Source organism: Chlorocebus sabaeus, chromosome 20 (assembly GCF_047675955.1).
Source record: "Chlorocebus sabaeus isolate Y175 chromosome 20, mChlSab1.0.hap1, whole genome shotgun sequence".
In the NCBI taxonomy this organism is placed as follows: domain Eukaryota; kingdom Metazoa; phylum Chordata; class Mammalia; order Primates; family Cercopithecidae; genus Chlorocebus; species Chlorocebus sabaeus.
This window is the reverse complement of record NC_132923.1, coordinates 82762347-82788298: the sequence shown is the minus strand read 5'-3', so window position 1 is coordinate 82788298 and position 25952 is coordinate 82762347. Positions and strand designations below refer to the sequence as shown.

Here is a 25952-nt window from a genome sequence, read left to right as displayed (position 1 = left end):
TGAGCAACCGGAGTCAGGCACTAAGTCTTACTGCGGTCCTAGCATTTAGCATAGGGCCCGCCATTCAGGATCTCAGGTGGTTATTGAATGGTTAAATTGTGGACCTATAAAGGCAGAGCTGAGCAAAATTACTGCCTTGGTGTGGTGGTGACAGTAACTGGAAATCTCTTGCCTACATGTGGACTTGATATTTGAGTCCACAAAAATTATAATGGAACTACTTTATATCTTTAAAAAATTCATAACAATAACGGCTCATTTATCTAAGATAAATCCAGACAGACTAATAACAAAGGGTAAATTGTTTGCTTCTGGCTGGAAGATAAGCTCAGACAGTGCAGGGTTTTGTGCTGATCAGCAGCTCAGATTGCCTAATGATGCACCACAGGGATTTCTGAGATAAGATTGACCAGATCATCTAGTAATTTCTGATTTACTACAAAACATATCATAAATGAAAGGTGCCCGTAAAGTTTTGTGAAAAAACTAGGAATCTAGGCCTAGATCATTCATTATGGTGATTAGTACTGCTTTAATGTAATTGCCTGAATTAGCATGTCTCTTAGATGAGGGACCTGAGCCAAGAAGGACCTTAGAAGTCTGGGAGGTTTGAACCACAGACCGAAGGGTCTGGAGAATTTGCCTAGGACCAAGACCAGATTCTCAAGATGCTTTCTGTGTGGTAGGAAATAAGACTATGACTGTTTTATGGAAACAAGGAGCTAAGTAAACTCGGGCACATCCAAGAAGGGCAAAACCGTTACTTTAGGAGAAGGGGCTTGGAAGCTCAGTTTTGTTGCTTTGGTTGGGATTTTCAAGATCGGAAACATTTTTATGCCGTATATATTTTGGGGATTTTTTTTCAAAAGTAAGACCTTTCTTCTCAAAAGCAGATTCTGTGCTTCAGAATTTAATTATCACAAGGAGTCAGAAAATCAACACTACAATCCAGCTTCCCAAACAGAAGACTAAATTTCCCATTATCTCAATCTTTATCACTGTACATACCCCCACCCTAGACTCTAGTATACAACAAGTAGTTAAGGACAGATTAAAATGGTTACTTGTGCTGATAGTACTCCAATACAGACATCAGTCTGGCTTAATTATGCTAAAAAAGAGGAGACAAATATTTGAGTGCCTACTAAATATCAAGAATGTCTTGGTATTTTCACATATAAGGAATTCTCTCAAGAGGGGCGATATTTGTCTAAACTTGGATCAATACTTTCAAGAGAAATGAAGGTATCTCAGGCACTTCTCAGTCAGGAAGCAAAGAGAAATGAAACCAAGGGAAGATGGAAGAATATAGGACAACTGTACAATTGCTCCTTTTTTTTTTTTTAAAGAGATGGGAGTCTCATTATATTGCCCAGGATGGTCTTGAACTCCTGGCCCCAAGTGATCTAGATAATTCTTTGTTTTGTTTTTATAAGGGAGAGTCTTTTCTAACAGCAGGCTCTCTGATTCCTGCGAGACAGCAGCATTTTATATGTTTCTCCCTGTTTGCTTCACTGGATGCATTACAATTAAACCTGTGCCTGATTAAGGAAACTAAGTATGCACTCATGATGGGAGACAAAACAACAGGGCTTTTTATTTTTTTAAAGGTAACTCCTATCCACTCCCCATGTTTTATACATAGTCCCCATATTTATTTGTATTTTTTTGTACAGAGAGGGACTTGCTATGTTGCCCAGGTTGGTCTTGAACTCCTGACCTCAAGTGATCCTCCCACCTTGGCCTCCCAAAGTGCTGGGATTACAGGCGTGAGCCACTGTGCCTGGCTGAGTCCCCATGTTTTATTCCATGTTTTCTAACAAAAATAAGAAAGAAACAATGACTGCTTGACAATGACTGCTAATTCCTCCTTTCTTCCCCATCTGGATGTGTTCACAACTTTCTATCATCCAAATCTAGACAAACCTAAAAATAAAACCCTACACTTTGTGACCAAAGTCTTCCTTGATTAGCTGTTAACTGCTTTTTATTTGGACTCAGGAAGGCTAAAGACTAGGCCATAGGAAGAGTGACTAACTTACTCTTTAGTCAAATAGCACTGATGTAGTTGTTGTCAGCAATGCCACTGTGAACGAGGAAAGTATTGGTTTACAAAGTTTTTAATATTTTATAGTATAATGACAGTGAATCATATCAAAATTCTGGTGTAGGCTGGGCGCGGTGGCTCATGCCTATAATCCCAGCACTTTGGAAGGCCTAGGTGGGTGGATCACCTGAGGTCAGGAGTTTGAGACCAGCCTGGCCAACCTGGTGAAAACCCATCTCTACTAAAAATACAAAATTAGCCAGGTGTGGTGGCGCATGCCTGTTATCCCCGCTACTTGGGAGGCTGAGGCAGGAGAATTGCTTGAACCTCAGAGGTGGAGGTTGCGGTGAGCTGAGATCATGCCATTGCACTCCAGCCTCAGTAACAAGAGCAAAAAAATACGTTTACCTTATACTTGATATACTGTCTAACAGAGAAAAATAGTTCCTTGGAAAGACTCATCAAACAAAAACCTATAGCCTGTGCAAAATAACATCAAATGTACTGCTGAAAGATCATTTTTGCATCAAAATGGTCCCTGACCATCACATTATATAGCAATAGCAATAGACACAGAACATGTCATAATTCTTATCTAGGTTGGGCAGGGGTAGGAGGGAAGGTCTAGAAAATCAGATACTCAAATTTCAGCACATAATTATTCAAATAAAATTTTAATGATTTCAGTTCCTGAAAATGTAGTGTCATTAAAGGTCATTTCCTGCTAAATTTCAAATTACAGATTTGTGGGCCATTCCTGAGCAGAAGCATCATATTCTACTAAATATTCAGCTTATTAACTAAGGTAACTGACAGTATCATGGCAGGAGGTGAGGAGGAACAATGATCAGCTCATAGCTAAGAAAAGGGAAAAAAACAATAACCAAAGCAAAAAACAAAATAGCTACAGATATTAGTAAAATAATAATACAATCCCAAACATCCACCTCTTAAATTACTAGAAAAACAATACCAATAAAGTTATAGCAAATACAGTCTTCACAGATTTGAGTAACTTTATTTGCATTTTGTAGTGATTTCTTAAGGCCTATATCCAATGAAACCATTTTAAAAGCTCTATGAGGAGTGGAATTTTAGATGTCTATTACACTTTTCTTTTAAAAGAAAAATGCTTAAATTTCAGAATGAGCAAGATTCACTTTTGTAGGTAGAGGCCCTGCTTCTTCATGATCTTCAGTTTTAGATCTAACAACCACAAGAGAAGAAGCTGGATATTTGTTCAGCTTTTGTTCATTCATAAACTCCAAGTCACCATAGATACTCAGCTTCTGCAAAAGAAAACCAATGTACATTAGTAGTCTGCATAATTAGGAACCTCTCCAAGTAAGTCTTCAAATAACAATTTAATTTATAAATGGTTGGTAAAAAAAAATTCTATAAACAACTTTAAGAAAGAAGAATGCTTTTTCTCAAAATGTTATAGACACGTGATTCAGCTCCCAGTGGATGGCCAAAGAAAGCTGTTCCACGTCTCAAGTTAAAATCCTCAGGAGTATAACAACTGAGTATCAAGAAAAATAGCTATGGATGCCTTAAGTGATCAAGTCCTTCAACATCTTAGCTCTCCTACCAAGTGGTAAAATAATTTGGTGCAAGTCTTTCTGCTCCTAAATGTTTTAGCTTAACATGTATGGAAAATGATAGATGCTATTTGAAAAGGCTGTGAGAAAAAAGAATATGCATGAAATGCTCTAACACTGATAGAAGGGTCTTCATAAATATATAAAGTTCCTTAATTGTTACTACCATATCCAAGAAGATACTAAAAGAATGAAAGCATAAAACAGAATCACTGCAAATGTCATAAAACTCATTAGAGAATAATGTTAATATCTAACATCTTTTGAGAGTAGGTAGACTTAGATATACGTATGAATGTCTCTGTCTTTTTTTTTTTTTTTTTTTTTTTTTTTTTTTTGAGACGGAGTCTAGCTCTGTCACCCAGGCTGGAGTGCAGTGGCCGGATCTCAGCTCACTGCAAGCTCCGCCTCCCAGGTTTACGCCATTCTCCTGCCTCAGCCTCCCGAGTAGCTGGGACTACAGGCGCCTGCCACCTCACCCGGCTAGGTTTTTTTTGTATTTTTAGTAGAGACGGGGTTTCACCGTGTTAGCCAGGATGGTCTCGATCTCCTGACCTCGTGATCCGCCCGTCTCGGCCTCCCAAAGTGCTGGGATTACAGGCTTGAGCCACCGCGCCCGGCCTTTTTTTTTTTTTTTTTTAAAAGAGATGGGGTGTTGCTCTGTTACCGAGGCTGGAGTGCAGTGGTATGATCATAGCTCACTACAAGGCCTTGAACTCCTGGGCTCAAGTGATTCTCTTGCCTCAGCCTCCTGAGTAGCTAGGACTATAGGCATGCACCACTATGTCCAGCTAATTTTTCTTTTTTTTTTTTCTTTTTAAATGATGGGGTCTTGCTATGTTGCCTAGGCTGGTCTCAGACTCCTGGCCTCAAGTGATCCTCCTACCTTGGCCTCCCAAAGTGTTGGGATACATGTGTGAGCCACCACGCCTGTCCATATGTATCTCTTAAAGGCAGAAAAGCAAAGTGAAAAGTCTTCACTAATAAGCATAGGCCGGGCGCAGTGGCTCATGCCGGTAACCCCAGCACTTTGGGAGGCTGAGGCAGGCAGATCACTCGAGGTCAGGAGCTCAAGACCAGCCTGGCCAACATGGTGAAACCCTCTCTCTACTAAAAACACAAAAAATTAGCCAGGCATGGTGGTACGTGCCTGTAATTCCGGCTACTCAGGAGGCTGAGGCACAATAATCACTTGAGCCCAGGAGGCAGAGGTTGCAGTGGGCTGAGATCACGCCACTGCCCTCCAGCCTGGGGGACAAAGTGAGACTCTGTCTCCAAAAAAAAAAGAAATGGTATAGATTCTATTGTTAATCTACTCATACAGCCACAAATCCCCGCATCCAAAAGTTAGAAACTGAAGTGCTGATATCACTGGCAGGGCAACTCACTAGATTATAAAGCAAGAACTACACAGAAGTACCTACTACTGGAAAGGTGTTTTTAAAAGATGCTGAATAAAGAGCACCTTCAAGAATTTATCAAAAGTGATACATGCTATCCTGGCTGGGCATGGTAGCTGAAGCCTGTAATCCCAGCACTTTGGGAGGCTGAGGAAGGTGGATCACCTGAGGTCAGGAGTTCCAGACCAGTCTGGCCAACATAGTGAAACCCCATCTCTACTAAAAATATAAAAATTAGCTGGGTGTGGTGGTGCGTGCCTGTAGTCCCAGCCACTAGGGAGGCTGAGGCAGGAGAATTGCTTGAACCCGAGAGGTGGAGATTTGCAGTGAGCCGAGGTTGCACCACTGCACTCTAGCCTGGGCGATAGAGCAAGACTCCATCTCAAAAAAAAAAAGATGATAAAGTGATACATGCTGTAACATGATGAACCTTGAAAATATGTTTAGTGAAAGAGGCCAGTCACAAGAGACTACATATTGGCTATCTAGGACTGGAGGGTGAGATGGGGGTGGGGGTGGTGCAGCTGCTGCTGCTGCTTGGGAGAAAATGGGGAGCAATTACTAAGAGTACAGATTTTCTTTCTGGGCTGATGAAAATGTTCTAAAAGTGACTGTCACGATAGTTGCTTATTCATACATGTTTCAGATGTGTTCTACTGGACTGCTGCCTCAGGGGAACAACTATCCCACAAGGAGTTGCCCCAGTACCTTAAGCTTTTCCAGTAAGAGAGTAGCTTTAATACAAGTTCAGGCCAGGCGCGGTGGCTCACGCCCATAATCCCAGCACTTTGGGAGGCTGAGGTAGGTGAATCACTTGAGGTCAGGAGTTCGAGACCAACCTGGCCAACATGGTGAAACCCAATCTCTACTAAAAATACAAAAATAAGCCAGGTGTGGTGGTGGGCACCTGTAGTAGTCCCAGCTACTCAGCAGGCTGAGACACGAGAATCACTTGAACCCGGGAGGTGGAGATTGCAGTGAGCTGAGATTGTGCCATTGCACTCCAGCCTCAGTGACAGAGCGAGACCCTGTCTGGGAAAAAAAAAAAAAAAAAAAAAAAGTTCAGTGGTTGATAGGTTGGACACGGATCTGATATAGTAGGCCTCCTTAAAACTCAGAATTCACATGTGACCACTGGCTCTGGGGCACTGTGAAAGAAAAATGTTCACAACTCTACCTAACAACATTTAAAGATCTTGAAGCAGCAACCAGGAACTGTTTGATTTTATACATCAACATGAAAGAAGCCACTGAAGGGAGGAAGGAGACTGAGGAGATACTGGTTAAAGGACACAAAATTTTAGTTAGATGAGAAGAATATGAAGGTATATGAAAATACTTTGTAAATTTTAAAGACTATACAAATGTTGTTATCAACATTATCCTGCCCCAGTTGCTAGGTACCTATATCAATTATATCACCTTAATAAAAATATTAAGTATAATATTTTAATTTTTCATGTGCAAATCATATATTTAAACATCTTTATAGTCTATTAGGATAAAACAGTTGTTCAAGCACCATATTAGGCACATGCCAATGGCTTATTATTATATTCTAATTTCTGTCTCTTCTTCTTTTCTCTCTTTTTCTATGGCACTTTGGAGGTATAAGAAAACTAAAGTTTATTTCAGTGGGATTAGATGTTGACAGCCATTATTATTCTATATTTAGTTATATAAATACTTTTCTGTTCTTGAAAGCTAAGTTGAATAATCAAATTATAGCCTTTCCCCCAAACAAAAATCCTTTACCTTAATAGTTATATTTTTTGGGCCAGTTAAATTTTAATTACCAAGGAAGTCACAATGTCTTCCATCTCTTATGGGGTTAGATACCAGAATATAACAACTCAAAATCAAACACTCCAGCATTTCTCCTCTCCCTCTCCTTCTCCCTCTCCCTCCCTCTCTCCTCTCTCTTCTTTTCTTTTTTCTTTTGAGACTCAGGGTCTTGTTCTGTCACCAGGCTGTAATACAGTGGCACAATCCTGGTTTATTGCAGCCTCAACCTTCTGGGCTCAAGTGATCCTCCCACCTCAGCCTCCTGAGTAGCTGGGATCATGGGCACACACCACCATGCCCAGATAATTTTTATGTTGCCCAGGCTGTTCTCAAACTCTTGAGCTCAAGTGATCCACCTGCCTAGCCTTCCCAAAGTATTGGGATTAGATGCATGAGCACCACACCTGGCCCAGCCTTGCTGCTTCTAAAGCAGCACTGCTCCTTAATATTGTGGTAATTAATTTAAACTATTAAATGGTTCTACAGATGTTCTCCGGCTGGGTATGGTGGCTCATGCCTGTAATCCCAACACTTTGGGAGGCAGAGGTGGGCAGGTCACTTGAGATCAGGAGTTCAGGACCAGCCTGGTCAATATGGTGAAACCCCATCTCTACTGAAAATACAAAAATTGGCTGGGCATGGTGGCGCGTGCCTGTAGTCCCAGCTACTCAGGAGGCTGAGGCAGAAGAATCACTTGAACCCAGGAGGCGGAGGCTGCAGTGAACCAAGATCCTGGCCACTGCACTGTAGCCTGGGCGACAGAGTGAGATTGTGCATCAAAAAAAAAAAAAAAAAAAAAAAAAAAGGCAGCGCACAGTGGCTCACGCCTGTAATCCCAGCACTTTGGGAGGCTGAGGCAGGTGGATCATGAGCTCAGGAGATTGAGACCACGGTCTCTACTAAAAAATACAAAAAAATTAGCCAGATGCGGTGGCGGGCGCCTGTAGTCCCAGCTACTCAGGAGGCTGAGGCAAGAGAGTGGCATGAACCCGGGAGGCGGAGCTTGCAGTGAGCCGAGATCGCGCCACTGCACTCTAGCCTGGGTGACAGAGCAAGACTCCGTCTCAAAAAAAAAAAAAAAGTCTTCTTTCCCATATATCGCCTTAGAAACTGATGTTAACAGGTCTTTTCAGTCTTAGAGAGTCAGAAAGACACACTTTTCTCAAGCCAGTCAACATATATGTCACCACGGCATCACAGAAAGCTGGGAACAATTCTTGTGCTGCAAACCTGTAATTTTTATGTGTGCCAACCTCTACCACATGAAAACCACCACATCTTCTCTCTTTCTATTAGTAGAAAGGCCTTGTTTTTCCAGCTAAACAAATAAGGTGTTTAAAATGATATCTCACAGGGCTCAGCCTTCAAATGGTCTAAGGGTTAGAATTAAATTTACCTCAGAGGGAACATACTGCTCCACAGCTGTAGCAACAGTGGCACAACAAATCCAAAGCAATACCATCACCGAGAGGACAAGAGTTGTAGTTAAAATCCACCCAGAGTTACTGGAAAAAAAATCAACAATTAGTTATATTAAAATTTTATAAGAAACAGGAGATTCTTAGTCAATCAACCTTATGTACTTAGCTCAACAGTACAATTAAAACTTTGTTGATTATCTTTGAAACTACTAAAAAACATACTTACAGAAGGAAATATACTAATAGCTATTACATTAGGTTGGCATAAAGTCTTTTTCCTCTACTTCTAATGTTTCTGTAACATGGCTATATCACTTTTGTAATAATAATAAAATCAGATATACTTGACTTTCTGCTAAATATATAAGGCAAGTGAAAGTGTCCTGTAAATTGTACACTGTTGTACAAATGTCATATATTATTTTACAAATTATTATACTTTCTTTCAGAAAACCAATATACCATAAAGTTAAGGTATAGACCAGGTAAATTTAAAATGATCATTTGTTTTATAAAAGAAATCACAACAGGCTTCCAGAAGTCAGTTTCCCTAGAATACTTCACATATTTAATTTGCCATAATTTACTTATACTTACAATTTAAAAGAGCACATCTATTGTAAGGCATTCTGTAACCATTATAGCATATCTCAGTAAAGAGATAGTTATATTTTCCTTATCATTAAAATATCTTAAGATAGAAGGCCAGTTAGGAGAATCAGCAATTAGAGGTTATTTATTTATTTTTATTTATTTTTAATTTTTATAGAGACAAGCTCTCACTGTATTGCCCAGGCTGGCCTTGCACTCATGGGCACAAGCCATTCTCCCACCTGAAGTTTTTTTCATAATTGACCTATTAAGATTCAAAGAACAGGAAAAAGTCAAGCCATTTTTAAATAATTAAAAGTCTAACTCTGACAAACTGTATAACACAGATAGTCCCTAATTTTCACATCTCTGCTCATCCAATTGCCTAATAAGAGATCTATACTTACCACCCTAACCACTCACTTGACAGTTTGGCAAGACTTGAACATGCAGTAAGCACAGTCATTGTCTGCCAGCAAAAGAGGCGGACTTTGGATAATGTATTGTATCTAAAAGTAGGGAACTCCCATATGATGCTTTAAGTATCCCAATTTAGAAAGATAATAGAGTAAAACACGTTTTTAATGAAAAAAATACCCACTTTCCTCTCCATGTTCCAGCCCTAACTGAGTTAAGGAATTTACCGCAAAATGAGGATATATTTGATATCTGGATTCCAGTAGCAACTACCTAAGCCAGAAAATTGGAGTTCATCCCTTCAGTCTCCAAAACAAAACAATTACTAGATCCTACAGATTTTCAACTATCTCCATTATCTCCTGTTCTTGTCTACTGCCCTAATTCAGGCTTCATAATTTCTTCCCTGATTTACCAAAGTACTCCAACCTATCCATCACACAGAAGCCTCTTCTTGACACTAATGTTATGTTCCTGCTTCTCTCTATTCTTGTTTTCCCAGTTCAGTCAAATTTCTGACTCTCCTTATCCTCCATATGCAGTAATGTACCCTATACACATTGAGCAGGAGGCCAGTATATCTGAAAAGAAAAATTTAAGTAAATCGGCTGCTACAACTAGCAATAATGTCTACTCATTACTCAAGATATTTCTGTCTCACCTGTCAATCCTCCCCTTGAAACCTCCAGTAGACTTAAATACAGTCTTTATATGCTGTGTATGAGACACATGTAGGAGTGTGTATGTGTATAGCAATCACTGTTGTCCATGTCTGTCTAGACCTGAGAACTCCTGACATCTTTTCTAGGTCTCAACTCCCTGGCACAGTGCCTGGCTCTTCAAAAAGAAATACAAGTGAAGAAAGAGTGACTTCAATTTCCTTTCTGGAGATAATGGTGTCTCTTTAACAGCTACAATCAGATTCCAATAACTGGCTGAGTGATTCTGTATGTAATCATGGAAAAATCATGACACTTTAGGAAGTAAATAGTTACAGCAGAATAGGATGAGCAGAAGATGTATAATTAGAAAAATTAGGTTTGAATTCTAACATAGTGACTGTATAACCTTGGGAGTAGTCAATTCACCTCTCTAAATTACCACCTACTTATCACAGGGTATTGTTCTAAAAGTCAAATGGGATCACTGAAGGGGAAAAAGCATTTTAAAAAAGAACACTTAAAAAAAATTTTTGAGACAGTCTCACTCTATCACTCAGGCAGTGCAGTGGCACGATCATAGCTCACTGCAGCCTTGACTTCCCGGGCTCAAGTGATTCTCCCACCTCAGCCTCTTGATAGCTGGGACTACAGGCGTGTGCCACCATGCCCAGCTAATTTTTTTTATTTTTTGTAGAGATGGATGGGGTCTCACTATGTTACCCAAACTGATTTTGAACCTCTGGGCTCAAGTGATCCTCCCGCCTTGGCCTTCCAAAGTGCTGGGATTACACGCATGAGCCACCGCACTCGGCCAAAATCGTAATTTTTATTCAAATATAGGATCCTATTATAATCTACATTTGGGCACAAAAACTTCTTTTTTTTTTTTTTTTTTTGAGACAGAGTCTCATTCTGTTGCCCAGGCTGGAGTGCAGTGGCGCGATCTCGGTTCACTGCAACCTCCGCCCTCTAAGTTCAAGCGATTCTCCTCCTGCCTTGGCCTCCTGAGTAGCTGGGATTACAGGCACCTGCCACCGCACCTGGCTAATTTTTTTTGTATTTTTAGTACAGACGGGGTTTCACCATCTTGAGCAGGCTGCTCTTGAACTCCTGACCTCGTAATCAAAGTGCTGGGATTACAGGTGTGAGCCACCGCGCCTGGCCAAAAACTTCTAAGAAATACATTTCTAGTTATAAAGTTAGTTGTTTCATAAAATCACTTTTAAAGTGTTAGATCTAAAAAAAAAACCACACAGCATATAATGACAAAATGTTAAAGGTCAATAAATCACCAATAATATGCCAGGTAGTACAGTACTGAGAACTGTAATTTAAGATTAATTATTCAGGTTTCACAGAACTATCAAACTGCAACAAACATCCTAAATACTGGAAAGAGAAAAACTGCCCTTTGTTGGACAAGCTCAAAACCAGGTTTAGAAATGAAAGAAGGATAAAATTTAAAGTTTAATCCTTGTTTTCTCATATAGTCTTTTAAACATTTTGCCTAGTAAAAGGTATTAATTTGTAAGGTCCACCTAACTCTAATGATACACGATAACACCTCTCAAGAAACTGTTTCTATAAGAAATTACAGGGAGCATGTGGTTTGGACTACTGAAGTTTTATACTTGAGATAGAACAGTCCACTAGAATGAACACACTATACAGCAATACCACTCACTGAAATGCTTGGCCTGGTATCTGACACAGAGTAGGTAATAGTCAATAAGTGACACGGCCCACTAGCTTTCTCTTTTTCCTTTTTTTGCGGGGGGTGGGGAGGAGTAAAATGTGGGGGAGGGATCATATCTGAATTCCTTGGAGAAGAGGAAACATGCACACTTTGATAAAACCTGCCTCTCACCCTCATAAGGCTTGATATTTTTTCCTAGGAGGGCATATGGTACCCACTACTCTCACTTGCCCACTTTACCATTACCCTTAAAAACTCTTGGCACAGAGCTGATACTCCTTAGTATAGAATACAAAGCCCTTCTTAATCTAGAGTCCTTATCCAGCTCTTCTAGCCTCAAATCTGGCCATGCAGATAAAAACAAAAACAAAAATCTGATCCCTAAACCATTCAAACTTTTTTATTTTATTTTATTTTATTTTTTGAGACAGAATCTCACTCTGTCACCTAGGCTGGAGTGCAGTGGTGCAATCTCAGCTCACTGAAACCTCTGCCTCCCAGGTTCAAGCCATTCTCCCGCCTCATCCTCCTGAGTAGCTGGGATGACAGGCATGCGCCACCATGCCCGGCTAATTTTTGGATTTTCAGTAGAGACGGGGTTTTGCCATGTTGGCCAGGCTGGTCTTGAACTCCTGATCTCAGGTGATCTACCTGTGTTGGCCTTCCAAACTGCTGGGATTACAGGCGTGAGCCACCGTGCCTGGCCTCAGACATATGTGAAATTAAAGCTTAATTTAAATGTGTGGAGAAGCACATTCAACATAAATCAAGAGATTCTAACAAGAAGAATGCTCCTGTACTGTGAAAAAAAACTACCTGCCTGGGTTTTATTCAAGTAGTATGCCTATAACCTTTAAAACACACTAAAATATCTAACGTACAATCTTGGAAGGGAAAAAGTAAAAAGGTTTACTTTTGAGGTGCTAATTTTAAAATAATAAAAAGTAATGTATCTCTCTGATACAAGCCAGATTTTATCTGTTATACACACAATAAAGAGGAATACATACAGAGAGAGGCATCTTAAAAAGCCATCACTTTCTCCATCTTCAAGAAAATTCCTGTGTGCTTGTGAATTTCTCATTTGCAGATCTGCTGAAATAGTAAGGTATGAGTTTATTATACCCTACATCCCAAAACCTAGTCTCACATGACTACTTCTAGATATATACACTTTACAGATATCCAATTGTTTTTGTTTGTGTCATCTGATACATTTTATAGTATGTATCAGTTTCTCTAGCACATCAAAACCAAATGAATATTCTACCACATTATGAGTTTCCTGTTTTATTTTCAAATTCTTATTGGCATTGATGCTTTCTGCTTAATTACATGTGAGCTTGGATTTGGTTTATTCTAATCTAATTAAAGTTAAAGATGGTCTTATGTTATGTGCTATCATTATCTACCCACTCCCACCTACCAAAATAATTAGAAGGCTAATTAAATAGTATCTAAAATAAGGTATGAGTAAATTTTACAAGGTAAGCGCTGCTTTAGCTTGATGTTTTACGTTCTTATGAGTCAAAATTCACTTCTAACATGGAAACAAAAATAGAATGGGGACTCATGCTTTTGGTATTTTTCATTATTTGGTCAATTTATTGGGAAATACCAGAATAGTTGATTAGTTCATGCTCAAAACATCCTTTGAAGCAAACTAAATGTTTTTAGAATAGTGATTCTCAAAGTGTGGCCCCCAGGCCAGCAGCATCAGCAAAATCTGGAACTTGTGAGAAACAGAAATTCTCAGATCTTCTCCCAGACCTAGTAAATTAGAAACTCTGGAGGTGGGGCCCGGCAATGTGTGTTTGAACAAGCTCTCCAAACTCTAATACACATGAAAGTTTGAGAACCACTGTTTTAGAAATTATCTGTTTATGTTCCATCAGTGAAAAAAAAAAAAAAAACACAACCAACTCTACTACAACCAGATTTGACTGCTAATGTTTTTATCTAAACTACTTAAAATAAAACTTACAGGACATTTTGCTTAGAGATGATTCTCTCAAATTTGTAGACTCCTGTTCCAAATGTGGTGCATACTGGATTTCTGGCTTAGACTAAAATAATAATGAAAGCAATTAAGTCATTTGTACTTCTTTAGCTTTTTTTCAGTAACAAGTTCTAAAACACATCATCTCTTTAAACATTTAAATTGAGAAAGAGTAACAGAAATACTGTATAAAAAATAAAACACGTTAACCACAATATATTTTAATTGCACTTCCTAAACATCAGAACCAGTGCCTTGCAAAGAAACAGATTTCTGGCAGATTTATGTTAGTTTAACTTCCTGACAACATTTTTTTTTTTTTAAGGGAGAAAGCGATAAATCATTACATACTACATTAAATACTATACCTTGCAGAAATGAGTTCTAATTCTAGTTGATCAGGAATAATTTATCAGACTGCCAAAACTTTTGGCTAAACACATATTATCTCTATTTCTTCTCATATGAAACATTCCATCATTCCCTAGGTATGAGGAATCCATAAATTACAGCCAAACACTCCATACTTTACATTTTCTGAATAGTTCTGATCCTCTAGAATGGGGGTTTCTCCATCCCAGTTATGCTCAAATTCACACAGACTTTAGAGAGACACACAGCTAATCTCCTATCTAATGAGGAATGAATGAGGGCTTCACTCTGAGAGTCAACTGATGCTTTGATGTAAGTAGCTTTAGGACATAGAACTTGTTCATGAATTTAAAGAGAAAATTCCTGCATTTTACTTATTACCAAATTAAGTAGAGGGGACCCAAGGTTCAGGGTAGTGCTAAAAATCACATACCAGTCATACATTAAGTCACTTACTTAGCTACAGTACTTAAAAGGTTTATTTTATTACCTGAGAGGAAGACACAACATAAACTCTGTTGACTGGTAAATTTGAGGAATTCAACTACTGAATTAAAAGCATGGTAGGGTAGTATATAGGCCTTGGTGCTAAAGTGTCCTGGATTTTAAGCTTAATTTTGTAACTTATCGGCAGTGCAACTGCAACAAGTTACTCTCACCTTCCTCATCAATAAAATAGGAATAATACAACCTCATTAAGTTGTTTGAAAATCCGAGATAATATATCTAGTACAATATAACCTCCAGGGAATAACAGTTATTATCACATGGTAAATGATGAGATAGGAGACATTACCTCTCTAGGCAAAATACTTCTTCAAGAAGTTCTCTTATAAGAGTGATGAGTAAATGCACTATAAAAAACTAAAAATTATGTCATATTGTTTTTATCTGATATCCATATGTAATCATATATGGCCACTGTTTACATTAAAAGTATATTAATTATTATCTCTCATATTTAAAGATTTCATTTTATCAATTTAACCACCATAAAATTTAAAAGACTCAGAGTTCTGGTTAGATAAAAACTAATGGGCTTTAGATAAGGCTTTTAATGGGCAAAGGGAAGGGTAATCAAACTGATGTCCAATATTTTAATGTAGGGCCAAATAAGTAATTCTTACTTGATGATAATTATTTGTAAGTGACTGAGTATGGTTCTATGCTGAAACACTCATTTAAAACATATACATTTACTGTTGTTGGTATTTAGATGAATCCATGAAGCACTGTTGTCACCTGGAATATGACTATTTTTCCATCATCAGCTTGAAGATAAAAAGTCCATGAAGAGGTTATGAAGCTCTGTGCAGAGTCCATCATGTCACTCCAGAATGACCTCACCAGAGTTAGAGGAAAGAGTAGGTGCATTTTTGGCATCAGGGACATAAGCTAAAAATAAAATAAATAATGAGAAATGCATTATTTTTTATATATGTACATTCAAGAGAACAACATAATCAAGATTACTCAAATCCTTAATGGGACAGGATACAAACAATTAAATACATCTACCATAATCTAATAGCATTAAACTCTTAGTTATCTATGCAAATTATGGTAAGGCTTAAAAACCAAGGCTACTTTAATTTGCCACCAAACACACTTACTAGCTCCCTGTCACCTCTATCAGAATAACAGGCTTTTGAATTAAGTCCAAAAATAAGAAGACTCTTAAGATGTAATTAAACAAGGTCCAGCAAGTCCTCAAGGGTAGAACAGGAAGGGACAAATCATATCATTCTCATCTTTAATGTTTTCATTGAGAATAAATCATGCTATAATGAACATCAATGGAAAAGGAGAAGGAAAAAATCAATCAGAAGAATATATACATAAAATGGTAGACATCTGACAACAGGGCAGGGTGAAGGGAGTATTTACGGGCTGAGTATATGTAGTAAGCTACTGATAAGATTTTAATGGCCCGGCATGGTGGCTCACGCCTGTAATCCTAGCACTTTGGGAGGCTGAGGTGGGTGGATCATGATGTCAAGAGATTGAGACCATCTGGGCAACATGGTCAAACCCGATCTCCACTAAAAATACAAAAATTAGCTAGGCATGGTGGCGCACATCTGTAGTCCCAGCTACTCAGGAGGCTGAGGCAGGAGAATCCCTCAAACCAGGGAGGCGGAGGTTGCTGTGGGCCAAGATCACGCCACTGCACTCCAGCCTGGTGACAGAGCGAGACTCTGCCTCAAAAAAAAAAAAAAAAAAAAGGGTTTTGACAAATGATGTCATCTTTCCTCTTCCAATTCTGACTTCTTGACTTCTTTAGCAGCACTGGGCCCCTCTAAAGCACAAGCATGGGATGCCATTTACTAAACTCTAGGGATAGCTTTGGTTCTACTTTGTTTTTTTATATGTTTGCTTTTTCTTTTTTTTTTTTTTTGAGACAGTGTCTCGCTTTGTCACCCAGTCTGCAGTGCAGTGGTATCTATGGTAGCACTTGAGCCCAGAAGTGTGAGGCCAGACTGGGTAATATAGTGAGATCCCCATCTCTAAAAAACATAAAAATAAAAAAAGCATATACCTCTTAACTCAGCAATTCTAGCCATATGATTTTATTCTACAGGTATACTCACAAATGTGCAAAATAGATATTATTTACAAAATAAAAAGATTAGGAAGAACTTACATGTTCACAAATAAGGAACTGCCTAAATTATAATATATCTACACAGACTATTATGTAGTAGAAAAAAATTAGAAGCTCTTTATGTATACTTATATTTATAAAATACATGTGTACATCCTTGTATATGCATAACATATCTGTGTACTAGTAACCTTGGCTACATGTATGAGGGAAAACTGAGTGGCTAAGAGACAGGGGTGGGAGACTTTTCACTATATGTATACTCTTTTTATCTTTTGAGTTTGTACATGTGACTATTTACTGTGCAAAAATTAAGAAACTTTTCCCAATATGTCTGGAGAATAGAGTATGAAATTCCCTTGTCAGGAATTTTAAGCGATGGCATTGTAGAAGTAATCAGGAGCTAGGTTGTAATAAACAATTTGGACTTAAATCTACATGTAATTGGGAGCTACTGATTATATAAGACAGGAGAATGGCATGATGAAATTTAGAAAAAAAAATCTGGACACAGTAAAGGATGGAGTTAGAAAGGGTTAAATTAGAAAAACAGTTTGGAAGTTAACTTAAAAATACAGATAAGAAATGATGATAATCTGAGTTAAGGCAATGGCAACTGTCCAGTGGAAGTTGGGATGGAGAAAAAGAACTCTGAAATAATTCCTCTGAGCCTTGGTTTTTTCATATGTAAAATGAGGATAATATCTTCACTGGAATGTGGGAAGAAACAAAATAAGATTATGAATGTAGGCATAACTTTTAATAGTAAAGCATTATACAAGTGCAATTATTCAACTGACTTTTTTATTTGCAAACAAATTTTGTTTGCTGAAAGACAAATTTATATATTTTATATATTTATATATTATATATATATAACACTAAAATAGGATCGAGTGGGTGACAAACACTTCAAGCAACACAAGTCAGTGCCATCTAAGCAGGCTAGTTTGAAAGGCAGTATTGTTTCGTACTTGTTCTTGTCTCAGTTCAGCGAATGGCAGCTGATTCTGGCAACCAAGATGGCAAGCATATTGCTCATCAGATTGGGAATATGCTTCTGTACATGCTGTAAGAGAAAAATAGTCAAATTACAAGAAACAAAAGGGAAAGGGAAAGAGGAAAGAAAAGGATTTGATATTTTATTTAAAAAATTCTTATACTTAAAAAAGATTTCATCAATGTCAATTTCCAAATTTGGTAATATAGTAGTAGGAAATGTATCTTTAACAGAACTCCATATTGTCTCCCTCCTACAAGTCAAATGTTTTAGATACAAATCTATTAATCATACACCCAGGCTCTGGCCACATGATGACATTCATATAAGAGGACCCTTGCAGCTAAGGCTTGTGTAGTAGAAAATGTACTGGATTGGCACCCTGAAGATACCACTCAAAAAGTTTTAGTTCCATCATTTGTTGGTGTGTGTGACCTGGGCTGAGCAGTTTAACCTCTGACTATTGATTTCTATATATCTAAAACAGAAATAACACAACCCACTGCATAGGGTTGAATGAAATAATATATTTTAATGATTTATACAAATATACAGTATTATTGTTAAGAACCAGATCACTCAGTTAAGTAGTAAGGGTATACATGTGGCAACAGAAAAATAAAACAATCAGCCTAACATCTGAAAGTCTAAGAAAATTGAACTAGGCTGGGTGTGGTGGCTCACGCCTGTAATCCCAGCACTTTGGGAGGCTGAGACGGGCGAATCACGAGGTCAGGAGATCGAGACCATCCTGGCTAACACGGTGAAACCCCGTCTCCACTAAAAATACAAAAAAAAATTAGCCGGGCGTGGTGGCAGGCGCCTGTAGTCCCAGCTACACGGGAGGATGAGGCAGGAGAATGGCATGAACCCGGGGGGGCGGAGCTTGAAGTGAGCTGAGTTCACGCCACTGCACTCCAGCCTGGGGACAGAGCGAGACTCTGTCTCAAAAAAACAGAAAATTGAACTAGAAAATGTTCTATAGCAGATGATTCTAATGTTGAAATAGGTCTCTACCAGATATACTGTCATTTAGTTCATTAAATCCATTTCCTTCTTGTGATATAACATTTTACCACTATACCAATTTCATTTTTTCCCAACTCAGTAATGCATTTGTAATACACTTCTCAGAAGCACTAGATAATAAACTGGACAGCATTATGCATATATAAAGATGATCAGTTAGGAGACTGAGCCGCAAAAATACGGTTATGATATCAAAGAAGACTGTATGTGAGTCATGGCATAGTGATGGGGAAAAGGTGCCTCCTTCTATGCTAAAAACAGTGCAATGAATGGAGAACATTCCATTATAGTTATTTAAAAAGTTAAACGTCAATTGTGTCCTGATTGCAGGTTTCTTTTATTAAACAGACTGCTTTTAGCAAAAAGAAAGAAAAGTGGTTTAACAGATGACAAAGCCTCTGGCTACTGATTTTAATGGCCTGACCAATGAAGAATACGCTATTAAATACTGAGTCAAAGGCCTGATTCAGTAAAAAACTTGGAGATAAGTCAATGAACTTATGATTGAAAGGTTTAGGAAAATTATACTATTTGTGAAAAGGTAGTAATGAATTGTGAGTAGGGTACTTATACTGCATTTGTCTGACAGAAAGTTGGTTAAACAAAGGTGTCCTATTCACAGCAGAAAATAAACACTGTCTCAACAAACAGATGAAATTTAAAGCCCATGAAATTTCTAGCAGCAGCTACGAAAACTCTTAAATCCATAATAATTACAGTATGTTAGATGACTAGTTTCAACAGTGTGTTTGCCATTTCCTAAGGAAAATACTTTAAAAGGTTATCACAAAGAAAACAACAGTGTTACATACAGCTGATGTTGTTAGCATAGCATCTTACCAGATTCACATTCCAATTTAGTTCGATTTAAGTCAATTCCATCATCCACAAACTGACAAATTGAAAACAGCCTGCAACCTCTCTGACATGCGTACAACTCCTCTTCCTAGGGAGTTCAAGAACAGGAAGGGTTACCAAAAAATAGTATTTATTTTCCTCAGGGGAAAATGGGTTAGGAAGAAAGCAGTTAGTAACGTTTATTACAAATCATCCTATAAGTTTCATAACTGAAAGAAAAAAATGATAGGAGCCAGTTGATACTCAAGACCTTCGCCATACAGAGGTTTTAGTTCCTTATTTTAAAAGTGATACTAAGAATAAAGCCTAGTAGGTAAAACCACCACCCTTTTTCCATTTTCTTTGGTTACAATCTGTGAGGGGGAAATTAAAAATAAAAATAATAGTGACATGCCAGTTGCAGTGGCTCACACCTGTAATCCCAGGGTTTTGGGAAGCTGAGGCAGGAGGACTGCTTGAGGCCAACAGTTTAAGGCCAGCCTGGACAATACAGTGAGACCCCATCTGTACCAAAACAAGCACACACACAAAAATAACTGGGTATGGTGGTGCACACTTGCAGTCCTAGTACTCAGTAGGGTGAGATATGAGGATTGTTTGAGCCCAGGAGTTTGAGGGTACAGTGAGCTATAATCACACCACTGCACTCCAGCTTGGGGTACAAAGTGAGACCCTGTTGCTTAAACAACAACAACAAAACAACAACAAAAAATACAACGGTGATATAACTAGAACTTCAACAGCAATAGAAAGGAGTAAGCAAGTACCCTAGGACCAGTGGCATAATTCTGTCACATCCATGTTTATATGAATCACCAGGCTTATCAGGAAAAGTATCAGACTAGCTTCACATGGCAAATGGTGACACAAGGGCCTGATAAAGTAAGGCATACATCTATAAAAATGTTTATATGAAAGGATTTTTAAAAACTGGGCTTAGGCCAGGTGTGGTGGCTCACACCTGTAATCCCAGCATTTTGGGAGGCCGAGGCGGGTGGATCACAAGGTCAGGAGATCGAGACCATCCTGGCTAACACGGTGAAAACCTGTCTCTACCAAAAATACAAAAAATTAGCTGGGCATGGTGGCGGGCGCCTGTAGTCCCAGCTACTCGGGAGGCTGAGGCAGGAGAATGGTGTGAACCTGGGAGGCGGAGCTTGCAGTGAGCCAAGATTGTGCCACTGCACTGCAGTCTGGGAGACACAGCGAGACTCCATCTCAAAAAAAAAAAAAAAAAACAAAATTGGGCTTACATTAAATGAAAACACTGGAGCAACAGTGTGCTGCATGGGAAAGGACACTGCAATCAGCCAGACCTAGATCAAACCTTTTGGGTGAGTGCATAAGTTATTTTACCTAAGAATCTCAGGTTTCTCATCAAAAAAGGAGAGAACAGCCATTATCTCCAAATTCCTCAATAATTTGGAAGCTATTTCCAGCACAGTGCCTGGGATGTAGAAGGTTCTTAATAAATGGTAATAGTGTTAATAGATTTTTAAAATAGAAAACAATTACAGGCATCAATGTATATGTGTGAAAGCTCAAGATAGGATGGACATCTAGTTCTTCATTACTGTAAAATATTAACTGCTTAATATGACTAATGTCTTCAGCAGGTTTTTCTTTGATAAAATAAAAGTATTTTAAAAAAGCTATTGCATATGGGGGAGCCCCCTCAACTTACTGTGTGATATACTGTGTACAAACTGGCAGACACCTAATAAGGAAACAGCATGTGCATATGCCAGTTAGCAACCAATGGAATACAAGGTATGTACTTCTTTCCAGCAAAAGGATTAGTAAAATTTATGCAGCAGCAACAATCCCTCAAGAAGAGATGGCTGCAGTCTAATATTAAATATACTTTATCATACAGCTTTGAAGGTAGCACACTTTTGGACCTCAGTTCCAGCTGCATTTATTGTTAAGATGAAATTGAAAGAATTTTAAAAATTAAGATAAATTTCATATCTGAGTAGCTTTTGCAGGCTTTGTAAAACAGTTAAAGAATTACTTTATGTCTTTGGAGCACCACATATTTCCTTATACTGCACAGAGGAAGCATAAGCCCATTAGTATGAGCTATATCACATGCCATTTCATTCTTAGATATGCTTTCCTTTGTTAAAGAAACCTAGTAAGTCATCCAGTACCAATTTCAGAAAACCATATGGCATGGTGAAAAGAGACTAGGTTTCAGGAATCAGCCCTAGTTTGAAGTTCAGACTTGCCACTTATTCTGTACAACCTTTGGCAAGTTACCTAATCTATTTCCTCAGTTGTAAAATACAGACAATACTCTTACATCAATCCTAACTACTATTTATTCCTTTATTTTCTACTGCCTGTATAATTGTAGAGCGTCAATCTTCACTATTAGGATAATTATATATTTATATCTACAATAGCATTACTATTATTTAATGAGCATCTACAATGTGCCAGGCACTGTGTTAAGACTTAACAAATTATGCAACATCTGGTATGGAGCAGGCACTCAACTGGTAGCTATTAAGAATCATATCTTTATTCTAAGTATTTCATGTTATATATACAAAAATAATTATTTCAAGTAAATATTTCATGCCCTATTTATCCCAAATGACTGGCAAGCTTATATAACATGTATCTCCTCTGATTTAGGACACAATAAATGGTGCTTTCACCATAGGAAATACCAGCTAAATTCATAATTAGAAGGTCCCTCAATGGTACTATTTAGGCCAGGCACCGTGGTTCATGCATGTAATCCGAACAGTTTGGGAGGCCAAGACATAAGGATCCATTCAGTCCAAGAGTTTGAGACCAGCCTGGGCAACAGAGCAAGACTCGGTTTCAATTATTTTAAATTAAAAAATAAATAAATAGAAGTTAAGTGATCAGCAAGGACAAACAGTAATCAAGGAGCTGGGAATAAAACCAGGTTTGTATGGTTCTAGAGACCACATTCCATTAATAAATGACCAGGCTAGCTCTAATTAGCTTTTTTATTAACATGATTTATGTCTCTTGTTTTTTCGTCCAAGATAAATTATGCAATTGCATTTTCTGTAGATAAAAGATAGAATAATTTAAAAATAACTACTTACAAACAGGTATTCTACTTTCTTGCAACAAATAATTAGTTCTCAAAAAGTGTCATTAAAATGAGATTTTTTTTTTTTGAGATGCAGTCTTGCTCTGTGCCCCAGGCTGAAGTGAAGCGGCGCAATCTCGGCTCACTGCAACCTCCACCGCCCGGGTTCCAGCGGTTCTCCTACCTCAGCCTCCTGAGTAGCTGGGATTACAAGCATGTGCCATGCCCAGCTAATTTTTGTATTTTTCGTAGAGACAGGGTTTCACCATGTTGGTCAGGCTGATCTTGAACTCCTGACCACCCATGATCCACTTGCCTTGGCCTTCCAAACTGCTGGGATTACAGGCATGAGCCACCACGCCCAGCCTAAAACAAGATTTCTATCTCGTTTTTCAAACTCTATGTGAGTTTGAAAATTCATCTAATTTCTTACAACATACGAAGCTTTTTCCTGGAGCACAAAGCACAGAGGAGAGCCAATAGAAATCACTGACATAGTTAAATATGTGTTTTTTTTTTTTTTTTTGAGGCAGAGTTTCCCTCTTGTTGCCCAGGCTGGAGTGCAGTGGTGCAGGCTCACTGCAACCTCTGCCTCCCGGGTTCAGGCGCTTCTCCTGCCTCAGCCTCCTGAGCAGCTGGGATTACAAGTGCCCGTCACCACGCCCAGCTAATTTTTTTTTGGTATTTTCAGTAGAGATGGGGTTTCACCAGGTTGGCCAGGCTGGTCTTGAACTCCTGACATCAGGTGATCCACCTGCCTCAGCCTCCCAAAGTGCTGGGATTACAGGAGTGAGCCACCGCGCCCAGCCTTTTTTTTTTTTTTTTTTTTTTTTGAGACAGGGTCTCACTGTCAGACTGGAGTGCACTGGCGACATTTCGGCTCACTGTAACCTCCGCCTCCCAGGCTCAAGCAAGCCTCCCACCTCAGCTTCCCAAGTAGCTGGGACTACAGGTGCTCGTCTCCATGCCTGGCTAGTTTTTTCTTTTTCCTTTTTTTTTTTTTTCTTCAGAGACGAGGTCTTGCCATGTTGTCCAGGCTGGTCACAACCTCCTGAGCTGAGGTGATCCACCCACCTCGGCCTCCCAAAGTGCTGGGATTACAGGTGTGAGCCATCAACCCGGCCGAATATGTTTAATGCAAGTTTATTAATAGGAGGCAGCATAGTGTAGCCAGTTTTAAGCTGAATTCCTACTCCACGATTTCTTGGATATGTGACCTTAGGCAAGACACTTAACCTTTCAGAGCCTCAATTTCCTTAATTTTGAAACCCTACTTTACAGGGTTGTTGTGAGAATTAGGAATAATAGTATCATAAATCTCCCATCACTCTGGCTAACAGTGAAGTCTATATAAATTTCAAGTCCAGGACCTATAGGGAGCCAGATGATTTGGAGTTCTTTGTGAGAAAAGCTTTAATAAATAAGTAAAAACGGTTTATAGATATCACACCAATTGTTAGAAAATAGTGGACATTATTAAAGTACCTACAAGTTCCAGGAAGGTATCCTTTCAAATTATTTGATTATTCTCCCAACATTCTGGTTTATACTACAAAATTGCCAGGAAAATATCAAAAAAAGGAAACAAACCCTAGAACAATAGAAAGTAAGTCTCAGCCCAATTCCAGGCCAAATCAATATTAATGAGCTTCCTCATACAATCCTCTTAATGATGAGAAGTTTACAAGAAGTGAAGAAAAATAACGTGGTTAGAAGCAGTATTCATCGATTTAAGTCTGAAGTTAAAACTTCTCACTTCTTTCTCGATTGTTACATAAATCTCTGGAAAAATTTAGCACAGTCCCCTCTCCCACAGTTTTTGAAAATTGATAATCTCCATGCAGTTTAAAATCCAGCCGTAAACAAAATCTGAGAAGTGCCGGCACTTAGAACTTTTCATTTCAAAGACCTGAAAGCACTCGCCAATATGGAACATCCTAAGCTTCACTGGAACTGTCTCCGTAGCCACTCCAGTTTTAGAGAGCAAGGAGGTCTAGCCACAATGGTTAAGCAAATAGCATACAGGAGATGAAGGAAAAACGAAGAGGAAACCACCAGCAACATCAACAAAAGCTCTCATAAAACAACGTGGGGGAGGGCATATACTCAAACCATACATGGGAAACGTGTGGTGGGAATCATCAAACAATTTAGAATGTTGAGTAAACAGAGATCTTACGCTGAAAAATCAACGTGAAAAGGGTTAGGTATGTACTTAAAAGAAAGGGGGGAAGCATAGAGAGGAGGGCCATTCCTCTCCGTAAGCTGCGAACCCTCTCCTGTCTACAGTCTCGTTTCTTTACCCACTCCACGAATCCCCCGTTTTCTGCACTGAGTGGTCAGTTTCTGGTAGGCAGTCACCTAACTGCCTCTTCTCTAACCCAGTCCCCCTTGGCAGCGTCTTGGACACAGTAACTCAACATAGGCAAACAGCATTATTGGGCGTCTCACTACTCCTTGAGCCGCCTTCGTGACGCTTTTTATACTTCAGTGGAATTGTCTACTTGTCTGACTCCCTGAAGACTACGCTCCCGACCCCGAAAGGCGCTTAGTAAACAAAGGTTATGAATCAATCATTTGTGGACTCGCTTATCTGCGCCTCCCTTTCTACAAACCCCCCTTAGGCTCCTTAAGGCGAGGACCCTGCATTAATCATCCATATCCTCCTCTATCCTCCTCCCTCTGAGTGCTCGACTCCCCTGCTGCCCGGCTAGCTCCCAGAGGAAAGGGATCGCGTCTTTCTCATCTTTGTGTCCCTCAGCCTATCACAGGGTAGTGCAGGACAAACTTCCGGTAATGACAGCAGGAATTGGGGTGCAGGCAGGATTAGGGAGGAAAACAGGAGCTACACAGATGCGAGACAGCGGTTGAAAGGCGGATTGAACAGCCAGGTTGCCAGAGCCGACATAAGTGTGGGGAGCCGAGAGATGGGCGGCCAGGGAAGGGTCGCAGCCCGCTCCGGACGGGCCCTACCTTAGGGTAGGTGTGCAAGGGGTAGGTCAACTGACAGGCCCGGTGGCAAGACGCTGTATCACCCAAGACCGAGTCAAATGCTTCAGCCGAAGCGGTCCCCGAACCTCCGGCCAAGGCCATGGTCAGCAGCAGCAGCGGCGGCAGCCCCAGTTGGGTCCTGACCCAGAGGATCGCCTTCGGCGCCGCCATCTTGTTCCCCTCTGTCACAGCAGCTCAGCTTGTTGCTGTTTTCTTTGAAGGGTTTCCACCTCCTCCTCCTGGGGCCAGCCCCCTTCTCCGCCCCACCGACCGTTGCTTCCGCCTCCGCCGTCGCTTCAGCTCCGCCCTGACCCGCCTGGAACTGCCGCCTCCTGCCCCACCTCTGGGACTACGAACTTCTCCTAGGCGGGCGTGAGGCGGGGAATTCAACCATCGCGAGCA

General features: G+C 39.5%; 1 protein-coding gene across 2 annotated transcripts; it reads right to left on the bottom strand.

Annotated features, from left to right (window-relative positions):
- Positions 1-3045: 3045 nt before the first annotated feature.
- Positions 3046-25940, bottom strand: TMEM59 (transmembrane protein 59). Of its 2 annotated transcripts, none has more exons than XM_007978664.3 (8): positions 25533-25940; positions 19466-19571; positions 17571-17665; positions 15234-15386; positions 13605-13686; positions 12631-12712; positions 8230-8338; positions 3046-3336 (listed from the first exon to the last, which is right to left on the bottom strand). In XM_007978664.3, exons 1-8 carry the CDS (start codon positions 25719-25721, stop codon positions 3181-3183), a joined length of 972 nt encoding a protein of 323 aa, XP_007976855.1. In that variant the 5' UTR covers positions 25722-25940; the 3' UTR covers positions 3046-3180. The 2 variants fall into 2 exon arrangements, with proteins under 2 accessions (XP_007976855.1, XP_007976854.1); XM_007978663.3 differs by having other exon boundaries at positions 12631-12715; positions 25533-25856.
- Between the last annotated feature and the right edge of the window lie 12 nt (positions 25941-25952).

Bases quoted from the DNA above. Each gene is read 5' to 3' on its own strand.
- TMEM59 (XM_007978663.3), bottom strand. From the start codon at position 25,721: ATGGCGGCGCCGAAGGCGATCCTCTGGGTCAGGACCCAACTGGGGCTG. The intron at 19,572-25,532 runs GTAGGGCCCGTC...TGAACTCCCTAG, and splicing joins CCTTGCACACCTACCCTAAG to GAAGAGGAGTTGTACGCATG. The intron at 17,666-19,465 runs GTAAGATGCTAT...TTTCTCTTACAG, and splicing joins TAAATTGGAATGTGAATCTG to CATGTACAGAAGCATATTCC.